A 21,080-nucleotide genomic window follows, 5' to 3' on the forward strand; every position below is an offset into this window, starting at 1 on the left:
CTTTCTGGACAGCAAAGGTTTCCTCCTGGCACACCTCCCATGTCGATCAAATTTGTGCAGCCTCTTTCTAATGGTAGACCCGTGCACTTTGACATCAACAGTGGCAAGAGCTACCTGTAGGTCCCGTGATGACACCGGGGTTCTTAGAGACATCTTGCATCTTGCGGTCTGCTCTCGGGCTGAACTTGCTGGGGTGGCCTGGCCTGAACAAGTTGGCAGTTGTTTGGAATCTTCTCCACTTGTCGTGATCTTCCGGACAGTCGAATAATTGATTTCAAATTGTTTAGAGATCTTTTTAAATCCCTTCCCAGACTCGTATGCTCTATAACCTTCTTTCTGAAGGCCTCAGAGTGCTCTTTTGATCTAGGCATGGTGACGTCGCACACTTCAACAACAAAGAGCAAACCAAACTAAATGTCTGAGGTTTAAATAAGACAGGTTCCTCCAAGATCCTCTCTAACGATGTTCTAATCATTTGCACCTGAGCTGGTGCACCTGATTCTAATTTTAGGTATTTGAAGTAGTGATAAATGTAGGGGTGTACTTACTTTTTCCACATGCGAAATTTGCATTCATGTTTATTTAAATTATACAAAGAACTACAAAATGTAAATGTTTAATGATATTTGTAATATTATGTCACCTTTATCTTTCAATATTGTTGAAATCAAGATCAAATAGCTGTATGTTGAAATATGTTGAAAAAGTCAAAACTTTACATGGGGTGTACTTACTTTTTCACGTGACTGTATGTACTCAACATCAAAATAAACATCAAATCTTTCGAAGGACACTCATTAAAATCCTCCACGTAAAAATGAAAATTATTTGAACACAGAGGCAAAGCTCAGCTATCTTTACAAAACATATGTCAATAAACAAGAGGTTGCCTCAATCACAAAAAAACAAAAAGCATGAACATCACAAGGTGTGGTGCAACAAAGTCACAGCACTGCAATACAAAGGCACACACCTGAATACAGTCGAAACTAGAACGCCACTCAGTAGAGCGCATACTCCCACCGTGGGTAAAGTTGGAATAATACTGTCGCGCAACTCCGGTTAACACCAGAGTCGCGGATAGCCTAAACGGTCTTATTCGGAGGCAACAACCCAAATACGGATTGTACTTTGTCGCACGGGAGGGAGAAGGAAAATGGAGGCTGCGTAAACGCTTACCTTCTGCGCGCCGGCGCAGCTTCGATCCTGTAACCGAAATTAACTCGACACGGACACCAAATTCAATGTACAAAAATAAAGATTTATTCCGGACCCGATACAATAAAACGCGACGATAATCAAATAATGGCCTAAATTGGGACGTCCCCACACGACAGATCTCAAAGCACAGACGAGTGAAAAGAATACCAAAATAACACGTCTCGTCATGTAAGGGGGGAATGCGTAGCCCGGTCTTATCTGTCTCTGGTCGTCTTCCGTGTAACTCGGCCGCCACCAGGCCTCGCTCCAAGCTCTGATCCACTCGCCGCCCACGAGGTCCGTGCACCAAGCACCACGCGTCCAACGCAGGCCCTCGATCTGGTTAGGCCCGTCGGAGGTGCAAATGGCGGCGGCCATGCGGTGGTGTCCTGGCCTGGTTTCCTTCCTCAGTCATGTCAGGGGAGGGCGTTATTTAGTGTTGTACTAAAGGTCCTACCTACGTGTCTAAGTGGTGTGCAGTGCCAAAAGAGGCAAAGGTTTGGCTGACCAGGTGTGGACACACAGGGGTTTATTCTTAATCCCTACACTACTTATCACTCGAACCTCCTGGTAGATTCACAAGTATACATCTTAACCTGACAAACGCCGACACATACTAACTTAAAGGTACATAGTGGGTTCTAGCTATCGCGACATCTCGAAGCATGTTACCTATCCAGATCTAGCTGCTCTACATATTGCTCTACCCCCCCCCCCCCCCCGACGTGACAATACGTATTGTTTAACATCCCCTCTCCCCAAAACAATAAATGAAAAAGAAAGTAGGCCCAAACTGTCAGATAATTTATTTTGATATATCTCGGAATTAGAGGAGAAAAACATCATTTAAGAATAAGAATATAAGCTTTAATGCAGTAAAACAGAAAAACAAATTCCCCAAAAAAATTCCTGGATCCGGAATAATACCCTGAGCTTCACCAAAAACTAATCAATTCTTCCTTATCCCAAGGAAAATCATCCCACCAACTTTCATCCAAATCCGTTCAGAACCTTTCCAGATATCTTGTTCACACACACACACACACACACACACACACACACACACACACACACACACACACACACACACACACACACACACACACGATCGAATGCATTACTCCCTGGCGGGAGTAACAAAATGACACAGGAATGGACTCGACACTCCCAACAGTCAAGGACAGAATGACAGCATTCCTCAATATCGTGTGTGTCCTCCCTGAGCTGTGATGCAGGCTGTACACCTCCGATACATGCTCTGTACCAGGTGCCTGATGCGGTCCTGGGGAAGTTTGTCCCACTCCTCATGCAAGCCTTGAATGAGCATTTGCCGATTGACATCCATTGATCTCCTCGATGCAAGACGTCGACCAAGCTCATCCCATAAATGCTCAATGGGATTAGGTTCAGGGGAATAAGGCATCCAAGGCATCACTTCAACACCCTGTTCTTGGAGGAAGTTGGTGGTCAGGCGAGCAGCATGGGGCCGAGCGTTGTCCTGGTGGAAAACTGCAATGTCAGGATGAGCCTGGAGAAATGGCAGCAGATGAGGTCTCAAAACTTCATTGACATAACGCTGACTAGTGAGATTGCCTTCGATGATGACGAGAGGTGTCCTGAAATGGGTGGAAATGCCGGCCCATACCATCACACTGGGTCCACTCCAAAGATTGATCTGTTGAATACAGCATGATGCATACCTTTCCCTACCTCTGCGCCATACCCGTTGACGCCCATCAGCAGCATGGAGGCAAAATCTGGACTCATCGCCGAACAAGACTGCACTCCACTGTTGCTGTGTCCAGCGGCGATGCTGCAGACACCATCTTCGTCTGTTCCGCCGATGCACTGCATTCAACAATGAACCTCTGCAAAGACGTCTTGCCATCAGGCCCCGACTTCTCAAGCGCCTCCGCACAGCAGAGACACTGATGTGGTTGTTGTGGCGACCTTTTGTCACTGCAGCTGTTTGCGTCGCAGGGCGGAAACGATCATGAAGATACTGCAGCACAATCCAGCGGTCTTGGTTTGGGGTGATTACCCGTGGTCTTTCTCTTTGTGGACCATCATTCACAGTTCCAGTTTCACCGTAACACCTGGCCAGGTTGGAAATGGCATGCTGTGAGCAACCAAGATGTTGGGCAATTGTTCGCTGGTTTCCACCAACCTCAAGCATCCCAAGTGCCCTTAAATGTTGTTCAGATGTCAGGCGTGGCATCTGAATTTTCTTGTTGTTTTCCCTGTTAGAAGCCTCTGGAGTGACTATAGACAGCAGTAAATGAATGTCTAACCACGAGAACTGAAGGATTTCATTATGAGGGTCATTATTTAAAGGGATGTACAGTGCGTATCAAAAAAAAGGTAATCCGAATTCAAGGGGTTAATATGCAAAGGTTATTTATTTTGACAATTTACATTTGGTTTACTAATTAAGGAGATCCTCAGCTTTCCATTGATACCTTCTATGCATCATTACTGTCGCACATGACCGAGTACATGTTCATTGAAAAGGACAAGTTCAAATCGCATTTTTACAAATATGGCTAATCGATGCAAGTCACGATAATTGGTGCAAAATGAATGTCAGATGTGAACTTTTCTCAGGAATGATTGGCCTTTATGCACCCACACCTTCAACATGTCCACATCCTCTTTCAACACAAAGCTCACAGCGACGGAGCATGCCCTGAACTGCTCGTCTCACCATAGCCAGGTCATTGCGCAAAGCATCCACTTCATGTCGAATACGGCCCTGCAATTCGTCAAGATCACGGGGAGGAGTTACGAACACCTTGTTCTTTAAATGTCCCCAAAGGAAATAATCACATGGTGTGAGGTCAGGTGATCTTGGCGGTCATTCCATTGCATGGTTGAGGGCGATGACTCAGTCTCCAAAGAGTTCCCTCAGTCGATCTCGGACAGCGATAATACGATGTGCTGGGGTGCCGTCTTGGGCCCACCAGAGATATCTAAAGACACCACGACCGTGTCGCTCAAAGTTCTCTTCCAGCTGTGGTAAAACTTCATCATTGATCATCTGCAGATACCTGTTACCATTGACATCCTTTGAAAGAAAAATGGTCCGGTCACCTGACCACTTCCACAAAGTCCCAACCAAACAGTCCACTTTTGTCGATTCATGTTGGTGTCAAAATTAAATTCCTTTGGTTGTCCTGTCAGTGCATATTCAAGAACATTATGGGTATTGACCTTGCCGTCCATGGCGAAAGCAGCTTCGTCGCCGATAAAGAGATACCGCAGGAAATTGGCATCTGCTTCGCAACGTGCTATCAACCATCTGGCAAGCGCCAGCCTCCTGGCAAAATCTCCTGGCGTAAGTTGATGCCGGATGTGAATCCAATATGGATGTTGGTGGAGGTCCAGTCTTGTGATTCGGTTGAATGTTGCCAAAGGCAATCCCGTCCCATTTCGTCTTGCGCTTGTATCCCTAGGATGCTCGAAAACTTGCTGCGTTACTGCTGCAATGTTCATTTCCGATCGCCCAGTGCGCCTCCTACCAGAATTCTCATTGTTGCGGTTGAGGCTAGTGCCATGCTCTTGGTATTTTCTAACATTCGCCCAGATGGTTTTGGCTGCTGGAGGCTCCCGTTCTGGGAAACGTTCCTTGAACGCATCTCGAGTTCGCTGCAAACTTCCAGTTTGGTGAAAGGTTGTAACCACGAAGGTCCGCTGTTCAGTCGTAAGTTGAACCATCTTTTCAATGACTCAGACTGTCTCTCAATCCATACACTGTAGGCCCATCTTAAATACCCATCTTAAACAAAGGATGACGCAAACGACGATTACCAGACCTGCTTAACAAATTTACATAATCAACTTGGCAGTCGACAAGTAATGCGTCCATTCAAAACTGTCTTGCACCGATTCGCCAAACTTGTAAGTATGCGATTTGAACTTGTCCTTTTCAATGAACATGTACTCGATCATGTGTGACAGCAAAGTTGCATGAAAGGCATCAATGGAAAGCTGAGGATCTCCTCATAATTGGTAAACCACATGTAAATTTTCAAACTAAATAACCTTTGCATATTAACCCCTTGAATTCGGATTACCTTTTTTTTGATATGCACTGTATAATATATATATATATATATTTTTTTTAATATATATATATATATATATACTCAGAGGCAAAAGTTATTGTGACATGGAATTTTTTCATTGGTAATCTTGTGAATGAATTTTTGGATTTGAACCAGAGAAAGAGTGTGTTAAAATGGTCGAAGAAACGCAACCAAGCAGTTGTTGTTCGAATTGCACGAAATTTGCAAGAAGCATGACATATTCGAGAAAAATGGCCAGCAATGTTCACTTTAAAAGGCCAGACAACCAGACGCTTATCATTTCCACTCAATGCAGTCTTAAGAAGTGCAGAAGTCAGAAAAACACCTCTATTCATCGTTCTGGAACAAGTTCGACATACCACGCCTTGGGCAAAATGACAGATGGAGAGCTATAGGTATGCTTCAGTCTGGTACCTCGCAGCGTGATGTTGCTCGTCGATTCAACATCCATAGAAACACCATTTGGCACAGCTTCACCGAGCTGACGGTAGGACACGTGTCTACAGGTGCACAGGTGAACGTTACATCAGGCCATGTGTTCTGGAAGGGGATCATTTTGGAGGTGGGGGCATTATGATCTGGGGTGGGATAACAGCTGCAGCAAGAACGCCAATGATTGTGATTGAGGGGAACTTGAATGCTGTGAGGTACCGAGACGAGATTTTGCAAATGGCCGCTTTACCGTTTTTGCAACAGAACGGCCCTAGAGTGACGTTTCAACACGATAATGCCAGACCACACATTGCTCGAGTTGTACAGCAGTATCTTAATCAGAACAATGTTAATGTGTTACCCTGGCCTGCAAGATCCCCTGATTTGTCACCCATTGAACACGTCTGGGATGAAATGGAGCGACGTTTACGACGTCATCCGAATCCGCCAAAAACGCTGCAGGAACTCCACCAAATCCTTCCTCGGATATGGAATGATCTTCCCAAGGACTTTCATCGACGTTTAGTGGCCTCAATGAGGCGAAGGTGCCAGGCCTGCATCAATGCACAAGGTGGACACACTCGCTACTGACTGTGTGAACTTGCTTGTGAACCCCCTCTTGTGTTGTGGCTCATTTGCATATGCCAGGTGCACTGTTCTTATGGACTGTTGATCGTTACCATACCTTGAAACATTTGTCTTTCCATGTAATAACATTTCATTCGCGGCAGTAAAAGTTTAACACTGATTCTGTTTGTTGTTTGTGTGTCACAATAACTTTTGCCTTTGAGTATACACACACACACACACACACACACACACACACACACACACACACACACACACACACACACACACACACACACACACACACACACACACACACACACACACACACACACACACACACACACACACACACACACACACACACACGTATAGCTGAAAGGATGGCCTCAAGGTACCCACACTCGCCTCAAAGCTGTCTCGCCTGGGTTTGTATCCCGACCCAGCTATATACTGTCATCGCTGTATCACAGGCAGGGTGATTCATCAATGTTTGGGCCGTCCCTCAGAGGAACGTTAACCTGGGCGTCTCATCTGCCAGCATTAGTTGGTGGATGTTAGACCTTCGCAAAGAGTAGGTAGGTGAGCTATTTCGAGCAACATGGACAAATTACAAATTCTTGCCCCAACTACTGCCAAACAAAAAAAAATGTGCAGTATTTGTTTCATGCTTAGCGGTTTGTCGTAATCCTCTTTTTGGACTGTTGAGGTTGATTTGGTAAATGTATTCGTTGGTTGGAGGTGGGAGGGGTGAGGATGGTGGGCGGTTGGATGCCCTAATTTCTTGTCGTTGTTCATTTTTAGGAAACCATAATTTGAGTGCTAAGTTTAATATTGCCATCCTTAAAAAATACAAACAGTGCATTAAAGTGAGCACATTTGTAGTCTTAATATATATATATTTACACACTCATCAGTTCTACTTTCGAAGATTTCCTGGCTTTGCTTGTTTTTCATTATCAAACCAGGTGTGTTTGTGGGAGGGAGTGATCGCTTTCAGAGCTAAATGGTTGTGTCGTGCTCCCTGTGCCTGATGGATGCGAGTACACGGTGGGTCTTGTGCCCTGGTTTGTTTGTGTGCAAATTTTGTCCTTCAAGCACTATGGCCTGTTTGCTAAATTGAATTACTGAGGCTTGTTGTGTGTTAAATTGATCGAGTGAGAGCTTTTACTCTATTTCTGTGTTTACTTTACAAAAAACAAGTATGTATGTATGTATGTGTGTGTATATATATATATATATATATATATATATATATATATATATATATTTACACACACACACACACACACACACACACACACACACACACACACACACACACACACACACACACACACACAAGGTCGCACTTCTATTTGGAAGGCAAAGATGTATATTTGGGGTCTTCATGATATTTGTGTAACCTCTTCCGTGAACCTGAGATTGGCATTCATGGAGAAGAGAAAATTCCTCCTTAATTGCCCCCACTGAATGCAGAGAAAAAAGTGATCTCATAAAGGTAACGTCAATGGTACCGAGTCTGCTCTGTTGTCTCATGTACTTGTCTGTGTGCATTTGCGAGTGATTTGTATCGCAATAGCCCCACGAGGCTTGGATCCTAGAAAGAAAAAAGGTTATAAAAGGGAAAATGTGATGTTATGTTTTAATTGCAAAACCTCTCATTCTTTCTCTCTCCTTCTCTCCCCCCCCCCCCCCCCCCCTCTCTCTCTCTCTCTCTCTCTCTCTCTCTCTGTCGCCCCCCTGCCGGCTGTTGCGATTTGGGTGTGGCGTCATGGCGGCTGTGAGCAACTGCTCTGTGTTGTGGTGAGTCCTTTGTGTGTTTTTCTCCTCTCCTGCCCTACCCCTCCCTCTCCTTTTCCATCCTGTGTGCTTTGGCGTTTCGTTTTCATCCTTTCTGTACCTTTATCTTCGAGAGAGAGAGAGAGAGAGAGCGCACAGTCCGATGTTGAGAGGGTCCTAAGCCGGCGGTCTGGTATGGCCACCGGGGGGAGGTCTTTCTTCACTCTGTGGCTGTGTTCAATGGCTTTAGGCTATAGCTGATCTGTTTGTTGGTGTTCGACAAACATTGGGTTTCCTGGGTTCTCAGTTACGAACTTGTCTTTGGTCGAGTTAGAATTAGCTGGCGAACGTTTCCGCATTGATACTTACGAATCGCTAACTCGTAAACACGGGCTAGTTTGTGTTCCTCCCAACGAGGTGGAAATTAACGATGTGCTTTCCGCCATTGGAAACATCGTTGGTGCACACAGTATTCGCGCTGCCTCTCGTATGAAAAAGAAATTTGTCGTATTTTTGTCCGAGGAGCACATGGTAGCGAGTGTAGTTGAACAAGGCTTGTTCATTGAACCAAACACGTTCCTCTCTGTGTTCGATTTACAAGCCCCTACGGTAAAGATTACCATCAGTAATATCCCGCCATTTATTAGAAATGAGGATTTACGTGAACAATTAAGCAAGTTCGGTAAGGTCGTATCGAGGATTTTTATGGTGCCGATGCGAAATGTTTGCGATCGATTCAAGCATGTCATGTCCTTTAAGAGAGTGGTGTACATGATACTGCCTGCAAATGAAAAAACGCTCAATCTCGTGTTGAGTGTGAAAATCAACAGCTTTGAATACAAAATGTATGCCTCCTCGGAGGCTATGACGTGTTTCGGGTGTGGGGCTTACGGGCATGTGAAGAGTGCCTGCCCCAATGCGGTTACACCGCAGGAAAGCGGAGGATTGGTGAGGAGCGACTCCTCTTCACCGCACACTGACAGGGAGGAGGTGGATCGAGTGGGTAACCCACCCACCCCACCTACTGCGGCGAGCAAAACGCCAGACCCGTCCACCCCGACCGGGGGGGAAGTGATAGATTTAGAATGTGAGGTGACTAACCCCGCCCCTCCACTTAAGGTGGGAATGAAAGTGGTTGAACCCTCTCCCATTTCGTCCACTGTATACGACAGTGCGGACGATAACATGGAAGTATCGGTAGCAGACTCCAGGAAAAAAGGTCAGAAGCGTTCAAGTGATGAATCCTGTGATTCCAAAGAAAAACAAAATAAGATTCAGATCGTGTCAGGCTCGCAGGACCTCCAGGGTGAGGCCGACACCGGAAACTCCTTGGCGGTAACGGAAATGTACCGGGAGTGTGTGTACGTGAGGAAGATTCGCTTGCACCACTTGCCGAGATTGAGTATGACCCGGAAAATAGTCGATCATCTCAGGATGTGGTAAGTCCTTGTCCTGATAACCAAACTCGCTCAGACGAGTTAGCAGCTGGATTTGCTAGTGAGGAAAAAATAGATAAAGGGGAAAGTCCTTGCGACTGTGATGATAACATTAACCCTTCCCTGACAGATAAAAATGAAAGGGATGATGAGCTAGGGGACATACTTAGAGCCACAGGGGATATGGTAAATTTGGAAGGGTCTGCAAAGAGCATGGAGGTCCTTGACCCTGTAGAATTGCTGTTTCCAAAACTAAGTGCTCAACAAATAGTAGGAAAAGGTGCAGATCAAGATGAAGCACTTGCCTCTGATGAAACATCTTCTACTCTACTCTTTAGTGCTTTAAGTGCTCAAGAGAGTGAGGTGGGCGATGACAACACCATCACCAGGGTTTCTCAAGAAAGTGTTATTAAGTTCCTTGATGAAACGTTCAGGAAAAGACGTGTAAAAATCAGACTACTTTCCGAATCTGGATGATTTTATTTTGACTGCAAGGAACACGATTCGTGAACCTTATCAGGTTAACATGTCAGAACCTCAATTCCAGAGGCTAAGAAAATGTGTAAATCGAGCGGGTAAGGAACTTCATGAGTTGTTAACAGAATGGAGATGAAAGTAGCATCCTTAAACATCAACGGTGGTCGGAGCTGTGTGCGTCGTCTCCAGGTATTTCAATTTTTTCAGAATGAAAAAATTGATGTGCTGATGTTACAAGAGACGCATGCAAATCAGTCTTCTGAGGTTGAGTGGCGTAAAATCTTTAAAGGTTGTCACTTTTTCTCCAGTGCTTTCACTGATGCCAAGGCTGGTGTGGCAGTAGTGTTACATCCGAGACTCCAGCCATTGGAGATCAAATGTAGAGAAATTTGCAAGGGCCATTTCCTATTTGTGGAGTTTGTCAGTGGTAATCAAAAGATTTGCATGACTAATGTATATTGCCCTAGTGCTAACTCTGCAAGAAGTGCTTTTCTTCACAAGTTAGCAGGTTTTTTAAGCACTATTGACCTGTCTATGTTGGTTTGTCTGGGGGGAGACCACAACTGTACCCTCAACCCACAACTTGACAGAAATACTCCTGAGTCTCATCCACCGAGTGCAAGGCCTTTGGCACAGCTCGTTAAAAAATTTCAACTTGTGGATGTGTGGCAGGTTCAGAACCCTAACATCTGGCAGTACACGTGGGTTTGTGCCGCAAGAAATCTTTTGACAATGGATCGTTTGGATATAATTTATGTTAACTGTGATAAGGTAAATCTTTTCAAGAATTCTTATATAAGGCCATCTGGTTTTTCTGATCATCACATGGTCGTTGATGTATGTGGCTTACCTCATCACGTTTGTAGAAGTGCATATTGGACTTTCAATGTCAAACTTTTACAAAGTGAGCATTTCACAGAAGCATTCAGAATGGTATGGAAAGAATGTGAAATGCAAAAGTTTTCCTACCTAAATTTAAGGCAATGGTGGGATTGCACAAAATCCCAAATGGTTTTTTTTTTTTTTTTATTTATTATAAATAAATACAGAGTCGAGGCTTGTGAAAGAGCTAACATTTATCAAACAAACAAATCAAACAAACAAGTAAACAAAGTATATAAAAATGGGAGCGGTCGACAAGATGGGGAGAGAAGGGGAGGAAGCACACAAACACAACATTTGAGGGCAGGGACATCGGGAGATGTGTGGGAGGCAGAGGGCCTGGGGGGAGGCAGGATAGGTATAAAACGCAAGGACACCAAGGACCTCCAGGAAAGAAGACAAAAGTCACCTCAAAAAAGTGGATTTGGGCTGAAATTAGCAGGGGTAGAAAAGATCAAGGTTTTGGATTGGGGAAGATAAGAGATGGTGGTGAACAGCCGTTTTAAAGACCTGGAGGGAGGAGTGGGATTGAAGAGAGTGAGGGAGTTTGTTCCAGAGGCGGGAGAAAAGAGGAATGAAGGAGTGAAGGTGAGCAGAGAGTCTTGATTTTGGCAGATTAACCATAAGAGGGTTGCAGGCAGATCTTGTGCGACCTGCAGGAATATTTGGGGGACAGAGCCCAGAGAGAGCTGGGGGAGCAAGGCCGGAGAGGAGTCGGTACAAGACGGAAAGACCACCAACCTGCCTGAGGTGAGTAAAACCTGCCTGAGGTGAGTAAGTGAAAGGCCCTCGGAGATAGCATCATCGCGGGAGATTCCAATGATTCTGAACGCTTTGGTTTCAACAGCGTGAAGACGAGCTAGGTGTGAGGCAGGAGCACCAGCCCAGAGGGGAGAGCAGTATTCCATTGAGCTGCAAATGAAAGCCTTGTATGTGGTGAGGAGCTCAGGTGTGCCAAGGAAGGACTTCGCACGACGGAGGATGCCCAATTGGCGACTGGTTTTGGAGGCCAGCTTGGAAATGTGGTTTTCCCAGGAAAGATCATGGCAGATAGTGAGACCCAAAAGCTTGAGTGACAGAACTTCTTGGAGAGGATTATTCAGAAAGTAGATGGGAGGGTTGTCCAGTCGGTCTTTTCGGAGAGACATCGTAAGAGTGTGAGATTTGTCAGGATTGAAAGACATGTTCCACTTGTTTGCCCAGTCTGTGATTTTGTCCAGGTCTGCAGCGAGTGAGGAGGCTGCAAACTGCCGATCTGAGGGATGAGGAATGGAGCGGCAGAGAGTGGAGTCATCAGCAAAGAGATAGAGTGGATTTTCAAGAGAGTCAGAGAGATCATTGATGAAGACCAGAAAAAGCACAGGGCCCAGAACACTGCCTTGGGGAACTCCAGCCTGAACAGGAAGAGGAGATGAGAGAAACCCATTCAGGGCCACACGTTGACTACGACGAGAGAGGAAGTCCGCCAGCCATGCGTGGAGATTTCCATGGATACCAAAGGAGGAGAGTTTGGTGAGCAGAGCGGGGTGCCAGACCGTATCGAAGGCACGCGATATGTCGAGGGAGGCAGCTCTAATTTCCTGTTTGGCATTGAGGACCTCCATCCATTGTTGAGACAGCAGAAGCAGCATGTCCAGAGTAGAGTGACCTGGTCTGAAACCAAATTGATGATCAGAGATCAAGCCATTGGAGAAGAGGAAAGATTTCATATCCGAAGCAATGATGGATTCCATGACTTTGCTGATAATTGGGAGAAGGCTGATTGGTCTGTAGTTGCTAGGATCTGTTTTTGCACCTTTTTTGTGCAAAGCGGTGATGTTGGCTGATTTCCAAGCAGATGGCAGTTGACCTTGAGCAAAAGAGAGGGTGAAGAGAACAGAGAGAGGGAGTGAAAGAGCGGAAGAACAGGATTTTAGGACCCGTGGGCTGATGCCGTCAGGTCCAGTTGCAGAATCAGAGTCGAGGGTTGACAGAAACTTTTCCACCTTGTCAGGAGGAAAGGACACGATGTCCAGGAGCAGCTGGGTACGACTGTGTACGGTGGGTACAGAGAGGGATGGGTTTGGGACACAAGATTTAGAGGCAAACACAGAGTTGAGGCATTCAGCTTTTTCACGTGCGGAGTCAGCTGTGTAGCCGTTTGAGGTAAGGGAGGGGATGGAGGGGGAACAAACACCAGAAACAAATTTGACCAGACGCCACCAGGATTTGGAAGAGGGAGACAGATAAGAGAGTTCGGTCTTGAGAATGGAGAGATATTGTTTCCTGGCTCTCCTGAGGGTGGACACTGGACACACACTTGTTTCGGGCTTTGTGAAAGGAAATGAGATTTCCTTCCATTGGATTTGCTTTCCAGGAGACTAAGGCAAGTTGTTTCTAGGCAACAGCCTCACCACAAGATTCCGTGTACCATGGACGGGAGGAAGGGTATGACAACTGAAGACGAGATGGGATAAATCTGTGCATGAGAGAGAGCAATTTACTTTGGAAGTATTCCCAGGATGAGTTGATGTCAGAGGTGGTAGAGATGGGAGACCAGTCCAGATGATTGATGGCTGCTTGAAGACCGTGCCAGTTGGCCTGAGTGAAATGCCAGACTCGTCGTCGCTGAGGAGGCTCCCTGAGAATGGTCAGAGAGATGTCCACTTTAACAAGCACATGATCAGATGAGCCGATTGGAGCAGAAGAAGAGCAGCAGACATTTTCAGGGAAGTTAGTCATAACCAAGTCCAGAAGAGAAGATGCTCCGTTGACTGAGATCCGGGTCGGGAAATTGACAGATTGTGTCAGTCCCAGTGAGTCGCAGAAGTCCTTTGCTGAGGAGCCATGGCTGGTGAGAGAGGTACCCACACCCAGCCAACTGGCATGGTGACGATTGAAATCACCACATATGAGGAAGAGAGAGTTAGGATGAGTAGACAGAAGCAATACTGCCGTTATAATACATGTAACACACTCGGTGTGATATCTGCCTTAAAAAACAATATACTTTATTGTGAGCAGAAATCTGGAATGTCCAATGAAAATGTCCAGCAGTTGTCAGAGAAAAGAACACTACTGGCTGAAATGGTGAAAGAGTGTACATCTGGAGCTTTTGTACGACTGCGAATGGACAATATCCAACTTGACAAACCAAACAAAGACTTTTTCAATTTGGAAAAGACAGCCAAGATCTCTCAACAAATTCACGCTTTGCGTTCTTCTGCCGGTGCGCTTTTGTCTTCTCAAAGTGACATCAAGAATGAATTATGAAACTTTTATTCAAAGCTGTTTGCCTTGAGAGCGGTGAACCAGGAAAACAGAAACGGGATGTTTGAACTGCTCCCATCTCTGTCTGAAGACCAGCAACAACAACTGGAGCCTGGCATCTCTCTTGGAGAACTTACTGCTGCTCTTAAAGGAATCCAAGATGGGAAAGCCCCTGGACTTGACGGCCTCCCAGTTGAATTTTACAAGGCCTTTTGGGACATTCTCGGCCCTACTCTACTTGACATCTTTCATGATAGCCTTGAACAAGGTGAATTGCCATTAAGTTGCCGGAAGTCAGTTTTGTGTCTCCTTCCTAAAAAAGGGAACTTGCAAGGCGTCACAAATTGGCGGCCTGTGTCACTCCTAAATACGGACTATAAAATATTGTCGAAGGCGCTCGCGATATGTCTAAAGGAAGTCATCCCCCTTTTGATTGATATTGATCAGTCTTATTGTGTTCCCGAACATTCTATTTACGATAACATTTTTTAGGTGAGAGTTTTGATCAGTCTCGGTCGTACTACATCTCATGGTTTTGGTTTGGTTCTTTTAGATCAAGAAAAAGCTTTTGACAGTGTTGACCATTCTTTTTTGTTTGCTGTACTAAGGAGAGCTGGTTTCGGACAAAATTTTGTTTCCTATGTTAAGTTGTTGTATTAAAATGCATCTTGTCTGTTGAAGGTAAACAACACCTTATGTCGCCCTTTTCCTTTTCAGCAAGGCATCCGTCAGGGCTGCCCGCTTTCAGGTATGCTCTACAGTCTCTCGGTCGAACCTTTACTAGCTTTGCTCCGCAACTCAGTGGAAGGAGTCTCCTTAACAAAAAACTACAAAATGGTCACTTCAGCTTATGCAGATGACATTTGTGTTGCTGTTTCCAGCCAAAATGATGTGGGTGAGGTCTCTCGATGTCTGTCCCAGTTTGAGCTCACTTCCACGGCAAAAGTAAATTGGAACAAAAGTGTTGCCTTATGGGTGGGCCCCAGTCCACCTTCCTCAGCTCTGCCTGTGTTACCAGGAGGAATGCAGTGGAATAAAGAGTGGTTTAAATATTTAGGGTTATTTCTAGGAGTCCAAGCATATGAACAAAAAAATTGGGAGGGTTTCTTGGAAAGAATTAAGCAGAAACTAGCTAGGTGGAAATGGTTGCACCACCTTCTATCGCTTAAGGCAAGGGTGACAATAATAAATAACCTGGTGGTTCCATTTATTTGGCATAAAGTTATCCCCCTCCAACCTCCTAGATACTTGGTCACAGGCATTCAGAGGGTTCTAACTCAGTTTTTCTGGGGAGGCCACCATTGGCTTGGACCAGACGTGGTGTGCAGACCCCGAAATGCAGGTGGCCAAAGCTTGATACATGTCCCGAGTCGGATAATGGCTTTCCGCATGTTGACGATAAAGCGTTTATTGTATGGTGAGTGTGTCCCGTGGCGGCCTCTCACAAATGCTTGGCTGCAGGAAGCAGATGGGTTGAAGTATGACCGAGAGCTCTTCCTCATGGACCTGCAGCATGTCAACACGACTCTGCTCCCCGAGTTTCATCAGAGCCTTTTGAATGCCTGGCAAGTCCTTGGAATACAACGATTAAAGGTGTCCTACGATGCCAAAAAATATATGCATGAGCCATTGGTTCTGAATCCTTCATTCCCTGAAATTTCAACCTCCAGGTCATTTATGCATTGCTTCACCAGTAATGGAATAAACAGAGTGCGAGACCTGATGAAGCCTTCCCTAAATGGATGGTTATCCACCGGCTCTCTTGCATCAAAAGTGGGGGTTCGGTCATCTAGAATGGTGGACAAAGTTTTGAGAGTTGTGATTAAATCTTTCAGGGAATTAAATATCGGGTGGATTGGGGTAGATGAAGTGGTGGACTCTCGTCTCTATTTCCCCGAGCTCTAAATCACCTCAAAAAAACAACAGTGTGTCTCCTCAAATTCAGATGGTTGTGGTGTGTTTCATGTGATGGGAAAAAAAGTTATTAATGGGATATGCCAAGAGGTGATTATACCGGGTTTCACAAAACCTTTAAAAATACCGGTGGGAGGAGATCATTCCGGCTAGTTCGTTCCTATCTCCAGTGTGGAAAGAGATGTATAGGTCTCCAACTTTAGGTCGAACCGGAGACTTAAATTGTCGATTCGTTCATCAGGCCCTAGTCACCCAATACTTACTTAATAAGTTTGATCCCTCTGTACAGAATGTTTGTCCATTTTGTGGAGAGGCTGAAAATGTGACCCATGCTTTTGTGGAATGTAGGAGATTGGTTCCCCTTTTTTGTTTCCTCCAACAGTTATTTTATAAATTGAAGTTTTTTTTTTCGGTTCCAATTTTTGTGTATGGCATTGAAAGGAGCACCAAGAGCAAGACAGCGGTCCCTTTCTTGAATTTTCTGTGTGGGATTGCTAAACTTGTAATTTATAAAACTAGGTTGATCAAATTGAGTGGCAGAGATGAAAACGTGCTCTTTTGCTTTAAAGGAATAGTGTCGGCCCGGATAAAATTAGAGCAGTTTTACCATTTGAGTTTCGGCAGTGTGAACGACTATTTTTTTTACAGATGAGGTGTTGTTTGTTTTTGTAATTTTTACTTATGCTCAATGTCCACATATATATGTATATACATCTTTTTTGCTTGTACAACTTCCTTTTCTTGTAACAATTTGTGGTGTTTACCGTATGTGTTTTGATACTTTTGTCATAAAAGGACATAAAAAGTCAAAGTCTCTCTCTCTCTCTCTCTCTCGCCCCCTGCTGGCCATTTGTGTGTTGGGCGTGGCAAGATTGCGGCTGTGCATGTGTGGTGAGGTGCGAGCTGCTCCGGCCTTTGATCTTTCTACCCCCTTTTGGTCGTTGTTTTCGCCTTTTCTTTTCCATTTTTGTTTATCTTCACATTGTCTATTCTCTGTCTGCTCCCACCACTCCATTTTCATCAAATCCAGTACCACAACCCTCATCCTCCCTTCCCATTTTCCTCCCCCCACCTCCCAGTTCCCTGCCCGCCCTCCCAGTTCCCTCCCCCTCAACCCGTACCTACAGAAACAGGGCACCATGACACCTGCACACCACAGAGTATTCTGGTGTCTCATGAGCTAGGGGTTGTAAGTGTCCCGGATAGTGCTTCTGACATGTCTGAGGAGGAATCCTACGACATTGAGGAATTCCCTACATACAGCGATTCCAACGTTTTACCATCGCAAATACTCAAGTTTCTGAACCAGACTTTTAGAAAAAGATATATTGAAATAAATGATCATTTTTCTGATCTACATGGGTTTATTGAAACCGCAAGGTGTATTGTTCACCGACCCAGTGACCACAATTTCACGGAACCCCAATGCGGTAGGCTTAAGAAATACATTAAGGCAAAAAATGAACGAAAAGGATGATACGCATATTTCCCTTTTCTTACCTTTTTTACATCTCCATGACTATTTTTGTTAGCCTCAATATAAATGTGGTGGTGCAAGCCAGTCTGGAATGCTCCAAGTGGTCAACCTTGCAAGGCAACGGAAACTAGATGTGGCTTTCTTACAAGAAACCCACTCTACTCCATCGTCTCATGCTATCTGGAATCGAATGATGAAAAAGGCAGGCTACTTTAGCGATTCAACTTCTTGTACCTGGCAGGAGTTGCTTTTCTAATTAATCCCCATTTTTGCCCGCTCCAACTCTCATGTAAGGAAATAATCCCAGGTCACTTAGCGTCACTGGATTTTGTTGATGGAGACATTAATTTTACTTCAATAAATGTCGACGCCCCTTCAAAGGGCACAGCCCGACGAACCTTCTATGACAGGTTACGACTCCACATGATGCAGTTCGACTTGCAGAAGTGCATTATAATGGGCGGTGATTTTAATTGCACCCTGCCACCTGAGTGCGATCGGAATGGTGCAGAACCTCACCCCGGACCAGCCAGACTGTTATCTAAAATAATAAGAGATTTTGGTTTTCAAGATATCTGGTGGATACAAAATCCAGGCACCCATCAATTTACCTGGTGTAAGGTTGCCAATAATCAAGTGGCCCTCGCCAGGCTTGATAGATTTTATATAAATTTGCCATTTACCAACCTCTCCCCCACCACTGAAATTTCCCCGTCTGGTTTCTCCGACCATCACCTCATTACCATGAGTTACCGTGCAGGGTTATCTCCAAATCGCCACTCTTTTTGGAAACTAAACATTTCCATATTAGATAACCCCTCTTTTAGGAATGCCTTTGAGAGGGTGCGATCCAATCTGAGAAGCTCCAAATCCAGTTTTAAGGACCAGCGATTGTGGTGGGACAACACAAAGGTCCAAATTGGAAGTTTCTGTCAGCAATTTTGTTTTCTAAACACACAAGTAGAACGCAGGATTAAAGTGGAGCTGGAGAAGGAGATTCTCCAGATTCAAACAAATTAAAAAAACCCATCCTACCCCCCAACAGAAACGAAGACTATGTGAGAAGAAGTCTCTTCTTAATAATATAATTGCTAATCAAACCCAAGGAGCGCTAACGAGATTACTCTTTCAGCACCTTTACCTACTGGATTCTCCGACCCGGTTTTTCTTTGATTTTGAATCAAACGTTCCTCATTCCCTAATTACTGCTTTGAAACGTCCTGATAATTCAATCATGACTAACCCTGTATAAATTAAGAAGGATGCAAGACTCTTCTCGACACTTTACCAGGCAACAGATGTCGATGCAGAACTTGTTCCTATTTTGTTTGACGGTGTCAGTACGCTAACTCCAAACCAAAGAACGGATGTGGAGTCGCCGCTCACGCTTGAGGAACTTCCTGTTGCCCTTAAAAGCTTGGACAGAGGGAAATCACCTGGCCTGGATGGTTTGCCAATGGAGTTCTTCGAGAAATTTTGGGATTTGATTGGACCTGAATTGCTTCTGGTTTTCCTGGAGAGCTTGAAGAAGGGTGAACTTCCATTGAGCTGCAGGAGAGCCGTGCTTACTTTGCTTCCTAAAAAAGGAAATTCATTGCTCATATCACAGTACGAAAGATACTAATGTTGATCTCGATTAACCCACACGAGGTTTTGGACAACTGCTGGGCTCTTCGAAGCTGAAGGCCGCATTGGGCTTGACGGTAGAAAATCGAAAGGAGGCCGTCTAATCTGCTCGCCTCACGCTTGTTGTGTCTTCGACGCGCGGTGTTCGACACCGCCATTTTGGACCACTTCCCGCATGAGTGGCTAACCCAGTTTCAACAGCCGCCAAGCTCCTGAAAGTACTCTTTGGGACGCCAAGCTAAGTGCCGGCTGACGGGATTTATTTTCATTTTATCTTTCCCTTGACGCCGAGGAGTTCTGGAAATCTCGCAAGATTGTGAAAGAAAACATCTGTCATTATTTTCTTTTAACAATGCGTATAAAGCAAGTCGTATAAAGCATCGGGGCCTGGCGAAGCATGTGGGCGGACGGCTTCCTCGCGCCGGAGCTTGGAGCCGCGTGTGGACGGTGGACAAGACGACGGACAGATACCACATTTCCCCACACGAGGTTTTGGACAACTGCTGGGCTCTTGGAAGCTGAAGGCCGCATTGGACTTGACGGTAGAGAATCGAAAGGAGGCCGTCTAATCTGCTCGCCTCACACTTGTTGTGTCTTCGACGCGCGGTGTTCTACACCGCCATTTTGGACCACTTCCCGCATGAGTGGCTACCCCAGTTTCAACAGCCGCCAAGCTCCTGAAAGTACTCTTTGGGGCGCCAAGCTAAGTGCCGGCTGAAGGGGTTTCTTTTCATTTTATCTTTCCCTTGACGCCGCCCCCCCAACCCCCCCCCCCCCACCCCCCAGAATTTCCATGTTTTAAACGTTTCCCGGTGTGTACCCTGGATAAGAATAGGTACACCGTATCATGTCGTAAGAGACGACTAAGAGGGTTGGCGTCAGGAAGGGCATCTGGCCATAAAAACATTGCCTCAAAAAGGGAACCATGACAATTACAACTACATATGGGCAGGGTACAGCCCGAAGTGGAGATCGGTTTCTGAGGTTTGGGACATGGAATGTAGGGACAATGACAGGGAGATCAGGAGAAGTGGTGGAAGTATTGGTCAGAAGAAGAGTGGACATATGTTGTGTGCAAGAGACGAGATGGAAGGGAAGCGGTGTGAGAATGGTGAAGGGTAGGCAGGGACAGAAATACAAGTTTGTGTGGCAAGGGTGCCTGGAGGGCGTGAATGGTGTTGGTGTCCTGTTTTCTGAGGAGTTTGTAGACAGTGTGGTGAGTGTGACGAGAGTGAGTGATAGGTTGATGATGGTGAAAATTATGATTGGAAAGCTCTTGGTGAACGTCATCTCGGGATATGCTCCGCAGGTTGGTCGAAGCGATGAAGAAAAGGACGAGTTCTGGTGTGCGATAGAGAAGCTGATGGAAAACGTGAAAGATGAGGAAGTTGTTGTAGTAGGAGGAGACCTAAATGGACACGTGGGAAGGAGTATGGATGGTTTTGACGGAGTTCATGGGGGTTACGGATATGGTGTGAGAAATGGAGAAGGTGAAAGGATTTTGGAGTTTGCTGATGGAGCTGAATTGTTGATTTGTAATACTCAGTTCCAGAAAGAGGATAATAAGCTTGTTACATACACGTCAGGTGGGTCGACGACAACCGTTGACTACCTGATGGTGCGTAGGCGAGATAGGGGGCACCTCCGGGACACAAAGGTGATCCCGGGGGAGGCGGCTGTTTCACAGCACCACTTGGTTGTCTGCGACGTAAGGGTGAAAGGTGCGAGGAGAGCTCGGCGGGTGAAGTACCAACCGAGAATGAAGGTGTGGAGGTTGAAAGAGGTGACAGTAAGGGAGGCATTAAAAGAGAGGCTGAGTAGGGTCGAGGATGATGTGGTTGAGCTTGAAAGTGGTTGGATGTCGATGAAAGCTAGTCTGTTGGGAGCCGTTGCTGAGGTATGTGGATGGACAAAAGGACCACCGAGGCACTCGGAAACATGGTGGTGGGATGA

The 21,080-nt window shown here is 45.5% G+C and overlaps 1 protein-coding gene across 12 annotated transcripts in view; it reads left to right on the top strand.

Moving 5' to 3' along the window:
• The window catches only part of LOC137421113 (heparan sulfate glucosamine 3-O-sulfotransferase 1), a 461,391-nt gene that overhangs the window by 319,067 nt on the left and 121,244 nt on the right, over positions 1–21,080 (top strand). For 3 of the 12 annotated variants that reach the window (XM_078771895.1, XM_078771900.1, XM_078771894.1), the window contains exon 3: positions 14,828–14,858. The exons of the other annotated variants lie outside the window; for them this stretch is intronic. In XM_078771895.1, coding sequence (XP_078628021.1) covers positions 14,828–14,858 — 31 coding nt within the window. The remainder of the gene's footprint in view (positions 1–14,827; positions 14,859–21,080) is intronic. 12 annotated transcript variants of the gene reach the window in all.

The sequence above is a fragment of the Myxine glutinosa genome, chromosome 2 (assembly GCF_964187855.1).
Source record: "Myxine glutinosa chromosome 2, kmMyxGlut1.1, whole genome shotgun sequence".
Taxonomy (NCBI): domain Eukaryota; kingdom Metazoa; phylum Chordata; class Myxini; order Myxiniformes; family Myxinidae; genus Myxine; species Myxine glutinosa.